Raw genomic sequence first — 15,805 nt, 5'->3', positions numbered from 1 at the left:
TCGTGCGCTTATATGTTTATTAAACACTACGCATGCCATTATATGGTGATGGTACTTATTGATAATGGTTGATATCTGAGGAAGATATTTTATTATAGTGAACATTTTCTTTGTTTAAAGGTGATGACTATACCTTACAAAAGTTACATGTATGCATATTTTCACAATGAGTACAATACATTGTTTATATTTATAATACTTTCTGGGTGCTTACTATATACTGGGAACGATATGAGGTGAAGGAATTATAGGTATATCATGTATTCACGAATGTGAAAAATAGTGGGTTTGCCTTACTGGTAAACCCTAGGCACGCCACTGCTAGGTACCTACATATAGCGTCTTGTGATCGATTCCATCGGCAGCGAAATTTCACTTAAGGAGATATTCGCAAACTCAGAATTCATTTACCAGCCAACCGACAAAGAGGTAACACGTCTTTTCACACCGATTTTTTTAAATAATGTATTTTGGATATATTTTGTTTTTTAGAATACACGCACACACACACACACATATATATATAAATATATATATATATATATATATATATATATATATATATATATATATATATTTATATATATATATATATATATATAAATAAACATATATATATATATATATATATATATATATATATATATATATATATATATATATATATATATATATATATATATATATATATATATATATATATATATATATATATATATATATATATATATATATAGAACATAGTTTTTCAATAAAACAACGGTGTTTAAAAAAAAACAATTATTTAAAATGTTCCCAACGATAGGCTCACGAGCCGCAGTTTGACGACCAATGCCTTAAACTAATGCTTACTCACGATGACTCGATTTTTTTAAACAGGATCCAACAAAAAAAATACGTTTATAAACAATTTAACTGGTACATCCGTAAGAATGTAGGTTCATGTGTTGATATATCCATATGGTTATTTTTCACCATACTGATGTGCTCACATCTAAGCCTAAGTTTACCTTGAAAATCACAATTAACATGTATGTACACTCGAGGTCAATTATGATCAGTGTTTTATAATACTTTTGTGGTTTGTTTGCATTTTTACACATTTTTTAAATCGTAATTAGTGACTTACTACGTTTTCATTTTCTTCGTGAGTTACAATCTGTGTGATATTTTGTTTGTTTCTTTCATGGTCAGTCTTCACCCGTCTCTTCAACTCGGCGTACCCGCTACAGCGCATGTCGAAGATAATTTGGTCCATGCAGTTTAAAAGTTTCTCTGTAGTTTGTGCCTTCGCACATGGCTTTCAATTGTAAGAAGCAGGCCTGGGTATATATTATGGCCTATCCCAACATGTTCTAACCGAAGAATCCCCAAAAAATTGGTAGAAATATGTTTAGATTGCCCAGAGCTTTTACATATGTATCACTCATCAATTTTTCCCGAAAGTCCCGGGAGCGCAGACCAGAAACAAAAATTTATTTAAAATCCCTAAAATCCACACCGAGTCCTACCAAAATTCATTTTTAAATCGAGCCTGAGATATGTGCAATGTAATGCTTAATGAAAAAGACATCAATAATATTTCTTTTAATACGTTTAAAACAAATATTGTTGATATCTATTTGACTAGTTGATAAAGAGAATTTCTATTATTTGTGATGTAAGTGTATTATATAGTTATACTGTTATGTACGTGATAGTTTATTTTTATTTTTAGATTACTTAGGTGAAAACCTCTAATTGGAATGTTATTTTTTACATTTTATTTTATTTTTGTTGAATATTCTTTGGTTTTCCCATAAATAAAAAAAGATGAATTTAGATTTTAAAAACGCAGTAGTAAAGTTAACAGATATTCGATTCTATTGTGAGGGGGAATATGGAGTCTGAGCATTGAAAATATCTATGACATGCCATTGGCTAGTTTAATCGATCACTTTATACACGTGTAACATTTTGACTGATAACCACAATTTTTTTTTTGATAATTTTTATTTTACTTTGTCATTGAAATAACTGATCAAATGATAAGTGTCATAAAAATTAAAATACATGTCTTCAGACGTCTCCTAGCATGTAAAATAATTCGGTAAGGACACATTTAAACTGCTTACTTAAATCAACCATAGATTCTGCCGGGAACTCGCACATATATATAAACACACACACACATATATATATATATATATATATATATATATATATATATATATATATATATATATATATATAAATATATATATATATATATATATATAAATTATATATATATATATATATATATATATATATATATATATATATATATATATATATATATATATATAAATTATATATATATATATATAAATTATATATATATATATATATATATATATATATATATATATATATATATATATATATATATATATATATATATATATATATATATATATATATATATATATATATATATATATATATATATATATATATATATATATATATATATATATATATTTATATATATATATATATATTTATATATATATATATATATATATATATATATATATATATATATATATATATATATATATATATATATATATATATATATATATATATATATATATATATATATATATATATATATATATATATATATATATATATATTTTTATATATATATATATATATTTATATATATATATATATATATATATATATATATATATATATATATATATATATATATATATATATATATATATATATATATATATATATATATATATTTAGGTAGTGTGGTTGTCATTCATGGATATAATGGTGAATTTTACACGTGTATAAAGTGATCACATAAACCAACAACTTCTATATTCTTCTTCACCTTTGTCGAGATGATAATATTATTAACTTTATCGAATTTATAAATACAATCACGTTGTCTTCCACACAAGCAGGTGTCAACAATAATAATAATATTTTATTTTATTTTATTTTTTCCTTATTGATGTGACTTTTCAATCGTATTGTAACGTTTCAGAGGATTGTAAAAACTATAAAAATAAAACAATTTAGGAATCAGCATGTCTGTATATTATAATATGTCATCGAATTTTAATATGAAATAATCGATAAACCTATCTGTGGTACATAAATACAAATTAAAATATTTTCACAACATCTCCAAATCCTTGTTCACAAATCCGGGTTTCTCCACATAGGATATATTTTTACATTTTGTGTATTGCGTATGTATGAGTTTAAAAAAATGTAATAAAATGTATTAAAAATAAATATCAAGCTACTTATTGAACTTTTTACAGTGCAACAGATCTTTTTAGGTAAAACCTGAATGTTTTTTCTCCATTTGAAAAATATTTAGTATATTTAAAAAAATAATTAAATAATACCTTTTCTTCAAAATGCAAAAACAACTCTTTCTGCCCTGTAGCGGGTAAATATTAAGTTAAAAATATGCTGGTTTTGCTGGGATATAGTACATTTTCCGGGCATTCCGAAAACATGTACAACTGAAAATTGTCGATTTTTGAAATGTAACGTTGCTGAAAGGAGTGAGCGATAGGTACATATTACTTGTAGAGATAGCGAATTATAACAAGTTATCCACTACAGCGACAAGTGGTCGTGTGGGAGAGCGCTTGAATCCGAGCCTAAAGGTCGTGACCTCGATCTTCTAACGTACAGAATCCGACTTCATACAAAAAAAGAACTCGAAACTATAAAATCTGATCGCGTCAGGAATACTCGTATGTATTTAAAAAGCAATCGGTAAATATTTTTATAAATGTTTAAGTTGTGTGATAGATGTTCGAGTAGTGATTTTTCATTTTTCATTAATTGATTTGGCAGTCACTTTATCGTAAGTTTCTTTCCATTTTTAATTTAAGTTTAAATTTAAGTAAATACCACTTTTTCTTAAAAGCCAACGGTGACACGTGTTTCGATGCATTCCGTATCATTTTCAAACACGTCTACAGTAGATTTAAAGAAATAGTGGTCTTTACTAAGTAAAACTTAAATAAAAAAAGGAATTTTTTACTTCAAATTGGACGATTTATGTTACAAATATAAATGAATGTTTACAACCCAAATTGGACGTCTAACAAATCAAATTGGACCAAATCAAATGGGAAATCAATTTTTTTTGTGTGTTATTGAAAAAAGTAATTTTTTTTAATACACTAGACTAAACTAGTGAGTCAACGAGGTGTGAACAGAAGGCAGATCTCCTGGCTCCAGAATATACGGGCTGGACGGGTATCAGGACCGTCGAGGTGCTGTTTGGAGCTGCCCAAGACAAGGACAATTACTCTCAAGCGATAGTCGACACAACAGAAGAAGAAAATACACAAAAAAAACATAATGTTTTCAGGCGTTTTCCAGTATGCAATAATAATCCAGGGTTAGGATCTTGCAAACATGCGAATAAACTGGTCTCTGCTAAATAAAAGATTTCTCAATCCAATACAGATGGCTGTTGTGAACTCATATATACTGTGTGCCATGAGATTGATCAAGGTGTTCCAAAAATTTGAGTAGTGCGGTTGTCAATCATGGATAGAATTGGTGAATGTTACACGTGTGTAAAGTGATCACTTAACCAGGCTATGACAAGTCGTAAGCCTTGAAAATGCCCAGACTTCCATATTATTCTTCATTGATGTTGAGCTGTCAAAAAAAACTCATAAATGGAGAAAACCCAGATTTGTGAACTACTTTTGAAAGCCAAGTATTCTTTAACTTCATTTTTCTAAATCTTGGTAACATTTTACGTAATTAATTTTGTCATAAATATATTTTTTGCCTTGAAAAGATAAGTTTTTCTTCGATAAAATTATATGGTTTGAAAAAAAAGGGTTATTGAATGGTTAAGAGTTAAAAAAAATCTCTACATATAATCTAAAAAACAAAAAAATACAAAATATACATTCTTTAAAAAAATCTGGCGTGAGCAGACAATTGACTTCTCCGGTGGTCTCCGGTGGAATGAATGCGACTACACGAATGCTGGGCCTTAATAAAAGTTTTCTTCATTCCAACAAAGATGGCTGTTGTGAACTCATATGTACTGTGCCATGAGATGATCATATATCTAGGTGTTATAAAATAAAATAAAAAATAAAAAAAATCTCTTTTATTTTGAACACCCCTTGTATTGAAATTATAATATTTAGTAGATACAAGCACTAAACTGTTGGTAAGTTTGTTCAATTATCTGTTAACTTTCTATTTTCCTTAGATCATACTCGTGATAACTTCATGTTTGCTTAAGCTCGTCAAATTAGTTTTAGTACAGAAAATATTACTAGTAAGTATATGTACATGTGTCATTTTTATATACCATTGACGTCTAATTTGAATAAAAATAACTAGTAAATTAATTTACTAACCATCAAGCCACTTGGCCTAGGCAGAGAGCTTAACTGCTAAGACGAATGTGTGGCAAAACGATGTATGGTAGATGTTCGAATGGTGAAATATGTAAAATATGCAAGGCATATTTTCATATTGTTTTTTGACATCTCATCAAAGATGAAGAAGAATATGGAAGTCTGGGCATTTACGGGGCTGACGACCGTCATAGGCTGGTTTAATATAAGAGTTTCTGCTTAGTAAAAAGCTTCTTTACATCTCACCAATAGATGTCTCTAGTGAAGTTCTAGTGATTCATGAACAAGGTTTCTAAATTGGTTCATATATATAGAACTTCCAAGAATTTGCGCAGTGTGGTTGTCAATAATGGGTAGAATTGGTGAATGTTACACGTGTGTAAAGTGATCACTTAAACCAGCCTATGACGGTCGTCAGCCCCGTAAATGCCCAGACTTCCATATTCTTCTTCATCTTTGATGAGATGTCAAAAAACAATATGAAAATAACTCCTGTAACTGGAGATAATCCAGATTTTGTGATCAAGTATTTGGACACACTCAAAATGTTGTAAGGCATATTTTATTGTATTTATTCATATAAGGAAAATAAGCATTATCGATCAAATGAAAAATGGTGTGATGTGAAGGTTTGGATGAGTGGAACGAACGAGTGAGAAAATACCTGAAAAAGATATTAATTTATGAGGCAAATGTAGTTACTGTTAACTTCTATGAGTAGAGGAAGACCAAGGACACCTGGGCATGATCTGGTAAATCAAATACTTGAAAGCGCTCAGGATAGGAGTCGGGAGTAATCGGCGGGTATTAATGAAGAAAAGAAACTAGAAGATTCCTTCTAGTTTAAAGAAGACGTGGAAATCTAAGAACTAGTGATAAAATTAAAGATAAAAGTCCATGTAAGATTTGTGAAAATTTAAATAAGGGAACTCGGTATCACTCTGAAGCAAAGTGCTGGTTTAAAACAAAGGAGGATGATAAAATTAATAATAAAAATGAAGATTTACAAATTACACAGAAACAGTGCTTGAAGAATGAAAATAAAAATAATGTGGGAAAAATTTCTACAAAATATAAAATAAAACATACTCCAGAAAAGAAGAATTTCGAAGCAGATTGTATGAGCAGGAATCCAGTATTAGAATCGAAGGAAAATGCAAATGAACAATTAAAAGTTGTAAATTTGGTTAAATTAGAAGATATTTTAAAAAATCAGAATACATTATACATTCGTGTATTTGATTAGGCATTTTTATCGATTGTTGCGCGGTATGATCGATAATCCAGAAATCATCCGGAGCATTGGTCTGTATGTTCCCGATTGTTACATAAGACAGCGTCGGAATGGATTGTTTCACATTCTTGTACACAGGACCAACCTGCCTATGGTTATGCTGTAGGAAGAGCTACCGCTATGTTGAACAGTACCCTCATTGGATATTGATCTGTTCCACGCGTCTGAAGGAGTTTTCCGAAGCGGGATTCTTCTACACCTTTTAGTGTTTTTGCTTACTTTTAATATATACGCCTTGAATACTGTTTATTATGTATATATTAATTTTTCGTAGAATAAAAATTAAAAAAATTGGAAGAGTTACATGAATGTAGAAGCGGCAAAGATTGTTCACAAAGACAGATTGGATGGTGCCGTATTTTCTCTGCCTACCCCTGCGGGGAAGCGGCGTGATAGTTTGTTAGTTAGTTGTATATTTTAAATAGTCATTATGTGACCACAGTGAGTTTTTTTCATAAAAAAATTATTATACATAAAATCAAGAAGAAAGATAAACTTCCTTCAAAAGATTTACCTATATATTATTAAAATTTACATTCCATGATCCATTTTTGTAATAAAATTAAATACAATGCTGCTTCAAACCCTTAAAACACCTTAAATGTAATTCTTACTTAGATTCACCAATTAAATTCATTCATTGTTATTAATTTTGTCAGATAACCTATATACAATTATGGTTTTCACCCTGCCTTGTTGTGTTTAAAACATAATTTACAGAATTTTGTCTAGCCTCTCTGTTTGATGATATCGGTAACGACAAATTCCGGTTACTGGTCAAATAAATTAAAACTGCAAAAAACTTCATAGTTGTAAAATGCAATTCCACCAAGAAATATCAGTGCAAAACTTTATTTTGTTTTATTAAGAAGTGTATAATAAACAAATCTAAAAAGTGAATGTCGGTTGAATTGATAAAATTACTCGCAAGCAAGTGAATTCCGGTTGGAAAAGTGGGACAATAACGCGAAGTTCAAGGGACAAGTAATTTATTTATCATGACGTTGAAGTAGATTTAATCTTAAAAGATGATTATGAAACCTTGTGGAATGGCATTAACTAGAAGCTCAATGCTGTGAGGTTTAAAGATATCGCTCACTCCTTTCAAGAACGTCATAAATCAAAAAACTTGATTTTTTAGGAGAACGTTTTCAAACTTTAAAAATATAATACAATGTTTTAAAAATAAATACCAAGCCACTAATTGAACTTTTTACTGTGCAACGAATCTTTTTAGGTAAAACCTGAATGTTTTTTCTCCCTTTGAAAAATATTTAGTATATTTAAAAAAAATAATTAAACAATGCCTTTTCTTCAAAATGCAAAAACAACATTTTCTGCACTGTAGCGGGTAAATATTAAGTTAAAATTATGCCGCTTTTGCTGGGATATAGTACATTTTCTGGGCATTCCGAAAACATGCACAACTGAAAAATGACGATTTTTTTTAAATATGACGTTGTTGACGGGAGTGAACGATGTGAAAGTAATCCACCTAACCAGCCTACCACAGGTCTTTAGCCCTGTAAACACCCAGACTACCATATTCTTCTTCATCTATATTGAGATGTCTAAAATATAAAATAACTTCCAAGAGCAGAAACCCAAATTTATGAACAAGTATTCGGACACAGTCAAAATGTTGTAAATACATTTTAACCTTCCTTATCTTCAACCGTTCTCGACAAAATGGCGTTTGCCTTGTAAAAAAAATGTTACACGTTGTTACATTCATAATAAAAGGTACAATGCGCAATGGTTATGAACCGACCTTAAGAGAAAACTGATTTGTATTCGTATCCAATCTACAAATAAATTGTATAATGACCTTTACATCAATTATGAATTGTCCAGCAAGGAGGCAAGTCATGTCTAACGCTCTATCTTTTTTTTCCAGAGATTGGGAGAATTTCGCAATGAACCAATTCTCACACCCGTTTCTCAATGGCCTCAAAAATGCTCCTGTCGGAAGAGAAAAGGAGTTGGCCAATATAAGAGAATGGTAAGTATCGAATCCGAATCCAAATCATAGTTTTACTTCTATACGATATGTATTATAAAGAAGAAAGAGAGAGAAAAAGACAGAAGAGATAGATATATGGATACCCTATTGTGCCAACGCATTATTTTGACATACATTAAAGTATAAATTAGTTTTTTGAGCTATTTCCCTATTTTGTATAATCTTGTTATGAAAAACAAATCCTTTATATATCTTCTTCAAACCCTTATCCGCACCCAATGATGCATAGGGTACTGCATCATATGGAGCAGTGTTATCTTGATTGTTAACACGTGAAGGAAAGGTGATTAGCACTGTGTTTCAAGGAGTAGTCCGGAGTTATATTAAATAAATATTAGATTGAAAATTTTATAACCATTCTCTTATTAATTCAGACCAGTCTGACTATGTCGGTTAGGACGAAAGCCAATTGCTGGTTAAATAAAATTCATATGGAAAAAATTACATAGTTGTTATTTTATTTAATAAAGTTATGGTTATTTTATTTTGTATATTAGATTTCACTATAATATTTAGTGATTTTTTCACCATAATATTTATTCAATATTACCCTGGACTGGTACCTGAAGCGGAGGGCTGATCACCTTTCCTTCATGTGTAAACGATCAAGATATTTTTGCGTTTTTCGAATGCTTGAATTTTGATTCCAGGTATCCAAAACACTTAAATCATAATGGACTTTACCAAGGCAATATAACGAGAATATGATGGGAGATTACATTCAGGGTTTAATACGAGAAAATCCATACAAACATATGAGAACTACTAGAAATATTAATTTTTGAAGATGGTTTTCTGTTCTTTTACATTTATTTGCCTTAATCACAATTCTTGAATTTTTATGACTTTGATGTTTAGCAAAAACATTTTTAATCGTAATTTTTAAAAAATAAATGAAAATCAGTTATTTTTCTAGAAAACTGGTAAATTGCTCTAGTTTCTACAAAAGCAAAAAAATTTTTTTTCGTTATTTATAACATCTTCTTATTACTGAAGTCTTTATCCCCACTCTAATGGTGCATAGGGCACTGCATCATATAAACGCGTTGTTATCTTGATCGTTAACACATGAAGGAATGGTGGTCAGCCTTCTGCTTAAAGTAAGATAAATATTGGAGTATAAAAATCTTGTCCGCCTCCGTAGTGTAATGGTCAGCACGTTCGGCTACCGTACTGGAGGACCCGGGTTTGATTCCCAGGGGGGGTAAGAATAAATATGAGTGATTTGTTCACTATAATATTTATTCAATATTACCCTGGACTGGTATTTGAAGCGGAGGGCTGATCACCTTTCCTTCATGTGTAAACGATCAAGATAACACTGCGTTTATATGACGCAGTGCCTTATGCACCGTTGGGGTGCGGATAAGGGTTTTATTATTTATTATTATTATATTAGAAGCATACGAACATACTTCCCAAATATACGAAATTTTCTATCTTTTTATTATTTCGCGTTTCATTACTTTGTTTTTTGCGTTTCTCTTTAAGTGTATTATTTTTGCAATATTGTAGGTTAAAAGTGATCATTTTATTATTAATATCGATGTTTAATTTATTGAAAAAAAAACTAATATGAATTGAAAATTTTTACAAAACCTTGAAGTAATTTCTAACATACCATACTGTTCAAAATGTATACGAGATCTTTATAAATCATGACGCTAGATCTGACGGATTCGATATTTTTCTTTAGAGTACCGAAGCAGATATATCGGATTTTGGTAGGCAAAGGGTTAGTGATTTCCCATGAGCGATGACATTGACGCACCTCCAAAGTTGTTTTACAAACACATACTTACTATACACATAATACATAGCAGATACTATAGACATTAGAAGAAGCGCACATCCGACTATATGTTTTGTTTATTTTTAAAGAAACACAGATTACTTTAGATCATATCGCTCACTCCTTTCAACAAAGTCATTTATAAAAAAAAGAATTTTCAGGACATTATTTATAATGTTTAAAAATATAATAAAATGTATTAAAATAAATATCAAGCCACTTATTGAACTTTTTACTGTGCTACAGATCTTTTTAGGTAAAACCTGAATACTTTTTCTCCATTTGAATAATACGTTGTATATTTAAAAAAAAAATAACCTCTGCTAAAAACCATAATTAAATTTGTGGTATTTACAATCTCATTTCTATACTTTAACTGAAAATACCTCTTCAAAAAGTCTTATTGTTTTATTCATTTATCAAATACCATTAAATCCAATAAACAAGCGTCATTAATTACAAATAATATGAGAAAACAAAATTTACCTAGAAAAATGTGGGCCGTCTGGAAGCATGACCATTAAAAATGCAATTATAATCTACTAAAAATGAATTTGGAAAATAAAATAAATCTTGATATACCGGATATCAATAGATGTGTCTTAACCGTGCGTTGAAGTTTAAACACATATTTTCTATAGTACTAACAATTTTGTACAACAATTTCCTGAAAATTTAGCTCACATTACAACGAAGTCGACGTCAATTCCCGTTTTTCTTTCTAGTACATCTCGATTTTTTTTTGTTTTATAAAAAAAATATTATCGTCAAACCTTAATAACTAACTGACCATCACACCGTTTGATAAGACGATGTTTGGTAGATGTTCGAATGATGAAATAAGGAAAGAATGCAAAGCTGAGATAAGCATTTTCGATAAAAAAAATACTCCATTATTTATTAATAAGTTTTTATTGATCTATTTTTAACAATATTGAATTTATAATAATAGCACTGACTATAACTGACCCTCAAAATAATGCTAAGCATTTTTAAAATATGTATAAAATTTATAAACATAACCTGCATACACAGCGAAACAAAATTACCTTGGAAATTAGTGCAATCGCATGCACGATATATCTGATATATGAGCCAATATACCGAGAAACTATTTATTACTCATAAATAATTCATTGAAATATGTAAAAAATAAAAAAAATATGTTTTTAAGCATCCGATTCATCTAATATTAAAATAAGCCAAGGCAAAATAAGTACTAATATAAGTTTTATAAAATAAAACAACATTGTTTTAACCACTTTTTATTAGTACACTTTATCCAACCGATTTCGACAAGAATTTTGTCATCATCAGGGTTTATGTACTAAATTCTAAAACATTGAAATACTCAAAGTTAATTACCTATCCCTTACCAAAAACTTCCACGCACTCCGTTCACCATATGAAAATATGATTTAATAAATATGATTGAAAAAACTCCTAAATGTTGTTTTTGTTGTGCATTGCGTAGTGAATAAGTTTTTTTTTCTGTTTGTAATTGAAGTGTCCGCCTCCGTAGTTTAATGCTCAGCACGCTCGGCTATCGTTCGGAGGTCTCGGGTTCGATTCCCAGGAGGTGGTCAAATAAATATAAGTGATTTTTCACTCTAATATTTATTGGACTTTACCCTGCACTGGTACATGAAGTGGAGGGCTGATCACCTTCCCTTCGTTGATTAACGATCAAAAGAACACTGTGTTTATATGACGCAGTGCCCTATGCACCATTGAAGTGCGGATAAGGGTTTGAAGAAGATTTGAAGGGTAGTAAAATTAAAAGGAAATAGTGTTGGAAGTCTTAGAACTGCAAAGGGGGTGAATTAGAAAATACATATAATAAGGCATTAATAAAAACACCTTTTTTCTGAAAACAATTTCTAGCGAATGATTTATTCATAAAAATATTTAAAAGCTAAATACAAATTCAGATTGCATTAGTTACATTTAAATATTAATTTACAAGAATGGGGAATGAATGAGTGAGCAAAGAACGCAAAAACAAATAAATATGGTAAATTTAGTAGGAAAAATAAGCAGAAAATACACGAATCACTTGAGGAAAGAATTTCGCTGACTAGCGGTATTTTCAAAATTGCAACCTGGCAATACGTATAAAATGAGAATTGCCAATGTGGCGACATTACAGAACGAGCATTATACAACGTAAAAATGCAAATAAACGTTTTCAATGGTAACTTACATATTTATCGCAGATAAAAATGAAAACCATGAAAAAAATCTAGCTGATCAAAAATTTTAGAACGAAAATAATACACATAGGTACATTAAAAATTGTAAAATAATCTATGAAAAAATGGTAAACAAATCAAACGTTTAAAAAGAAAAGTTTGTGAATCCTGTATACTGCCAGTGAGCACAATTGCACTAGAGACTATGGCTCTGACAAAGAGAAATGCAGAGAAGCTCGAGTGCACACAGCGATCCATGGAAAGATCCATGCTTGGTTTTAGCCTGAGGGATAAAATTAAAAAATAATATTCATTCAAACCCTTATCCGCACCCCAATGGTGCATAGGGCACTGCATCATACAAACGCAGTGTTATCTCGATCGTTAACATATGAAGGAAAGGTGATCAGCCCTCCACTTCAGGTACCAGTCCAGGGTAATATGGAATAAATATTACAATGAAAAAATCACTTATATTCATTTGACCCCCCTGGGAATCGAACCCGGGACCTCCAGAACGGTAACCGAGCGTACTGACCATTACACTACGGAGGCGGACTAAAAATTAATGTACTAGAAAAAAAGTATGAATTGCGTATATCTTGTATTGCGTGGTAAAACTCAATGGCAATGGGCAGGACATACAGTGAGACAGGACCCCACAAGATAGACCCCAAGAATTCTACATGAGGGTGATATTAAATAAATATGAGAGTGAAAATCACCCATATTTATTTTGATCCCCCTTGGGAATCGAACCTGGGACCTCCAGCATGGTAGCCAACGATAAATAAAAAAAATTATACTGAAATATTAGAGTCTCACTTTTCAACAGTTGCCATTATGATTGATTTATTTAATATATCCACCTTGAAGTCTGTACTCTCTCAGCATTTCTTCTCCATGTAATAATGGATAAATTTAAACGTTGTTTTTCACTCTCTCTCGCTGCTCGCTGATAGTGTGTGAAGGAGACGTGTATCTACCAGTGCTTACTATTTGTTATTATATTATATTTTATGTTTAGAACTTTCTGTTTCTCTATTAGTGTATTCATTTGTGTATTTTTATATTATATACTTCGGCTGTCCAAACTTAAAACATAGTGAGGAACAATTTTTTGTAGTGCGTTTTTTTTGCATTTTTGCACTTAGTAGAATCTACTTAGTCCAAAAATGCCAAAAAAACGTACTAAAAAAAATGTCCCTTACTGTGTTTTGAGTTTGGACAATGTACATATTAATCATGTTAACCTCTAAGCTGCTCGATTTCGAGTGTCAAACTTTCCGTCCCGTGCTGGATTATTTTACATTACAATATTTTTGACAAAAAAAAGCATATTTTTGCCTATTTTTTGTAGTGAAACTTTCGGATATCCACATAGATGTTCACAGTACACAATGCATTTTACTTATTATGTTTTTATGGTGTATTTACACAAAAATATTAACATTTACGGACTAGCGGCCTAAAGTATGGCGGCTGTATAGAAGACGCGGCTGTCGTATCTGCGGAGCACGAGCCGACCGGAAGTATTCACGATAAAGTTGACACTAAATTAAAATAATTTTGATATTTTATGACAATAAATCAAAGAGAACTAATTTATCCATGCCTCAAACCAAATTTAAGTGCAAAAAATTATCCATAGGTATTGATATAAGTACGTAAAGTTGAAAAATGACTATGCATGCGATTCGCAGTCAACGGTACTTCTATAAAAAACGACAATAGATGCGATCCGCAGCTTACGGGTTAAAGGCATAAGCTGTTCAATAAATAAATAAATAAATTATCCCTGAGGTTCTTCAAGCACACGAACAGAAAGTGTTCTCATTACAAAGTATGTACTGTATGTGTATTAACGTTACGTGATGTACTACGTTCTGGTATTGTGAAATGACAGTGCGTTTATATACGGTAAATGACGTTTACGTTGTTTCATTTCCTTTCTCTTGTGTATTATATAATGCGAGTGTGTGTATGTGCGTGTCGCATTGTAGTAACCGGATTTTAATGACAATATGGCTTGATGTCTTGTTAATACATCGTTTTACAATATTTGCAATGAAAGCTTCATGTATTATAATCTTTTATTTATTGTTTCGGCATTAACTTTGTGGTAAGACATGATAAAATGATTAAAGAAAACACTTCGTTTTTTACCACTTCAGTTTTATTATAGACTACATGTTTCAGAAGTTAATCTTCCATCATTCACTAAATTCATTCATCACTCTCATAAATTAAAATTATTACACTTTGTTCCATATAAAGGCCAAATTATGAATTATCTTGAAAATTTAGAAATCCAAACAAACCTAAATTCTAATAATAATTTATCAAATAATATATTGTTTCAAAATTCTTCACTTTTACTTTCCATTTTTCCTTTGTTTTCAAACTCCGTCCCTTGACTAACCCCTTCCCCTTACTTTCCCCTTTCCTTATTTATAGAACAATTTTATATTTTATATTTTAGTTATTATACAGACCTGAATGATGGATGTTTAACTTCTGAAACATGTAGTCTATAATAAAACTCAAGTGGTAAAAAACGAAGTGTTTTCTTTAATCATTGTTATAATCTTGCTTACTTCAACCTTAACCATTAAATTTACATTTAAAATTGAGTACACGATCGTCTTTTCGCTATGACAGTAAATTTATAAACACCAAAAATTGAATGACACTGAAAAGTTAACGAGATGACTTTGATTTAAATATAAAAAAAATTACTTTATAAGAGTAAAACACTTTTGACTTTGTTCATGTCAAAACAACTACAACATTTTGAGTGTAACCAAATACTTGTTCACAAATCTGGATTATCTCCAATTATAGGATTTATTATTCTTATATAAATATATATATTTTAAATTATAAGCTGGTTAAATTTATTTATTTTCTGGTCAAATTATAAGCTTAATTAATAAATATGATAATGATATTTTCTGGCATTTCTCACGTTTTCATCTCACCAATAGATGTCTCTAGTGAAATTACTGTCTATCATTAGATTCCTAATTGTCCATCAAACCTCCTCCTTTAGTTTTTCCCTCTACCTCCTTCCTTAAACTCCCTTTTTCCTTTGCCTTCCTC

At 30.1% G+C, this 15,805-nt stretch overlaps 1 protein-coding gene across 1 annotated transcript in view; it reads left to right on the top strand.

The window, feature by feature from the left end:
• LOC148311512 (retinaldehyde-binding protein 1-like) overlaps nt 1–15,805 on the top strand; it is a 43,811-nt gene that overhangs the window by 11,996 nt on the left and 16,010 nt on the right. The window contains exon 2 of the mRNA XM_088256500.1: nt 8,594–8,698. Within this exon, the coding sequence (XP_088112626.1) occupies nt 8,613–8,698 (86 nt within the window). The 5' untranslated portion in view covers nt 8,594–8,612. The remainder of the gene's footprint in view (nt 1–8,593; nt 8,699–15,805) is intronic.

Source organism: Brachycentrus maculatus, unplaced genomic scaffold (assembly GCF_059751285.1).
Source record: "Brachycentrus maculatus isolate JH-2025_06_01 unplaced genomic scaffold, ASM5975128v1 h1tg000061l, whole genome shotgun sequence".
Classification (NCBI taxonomy): domain Eukaryota; kingdom Metazoa; phylum Arthropoda; class Insecta; order Trichoptera; family Brachycentridae; genus Brachycentrus; species Brachycentrus maculatus.
Note: the sequence above shows the minus strand (reverse complement) of the source record. Positions and strands in the feature narration are given on the sequence as shown.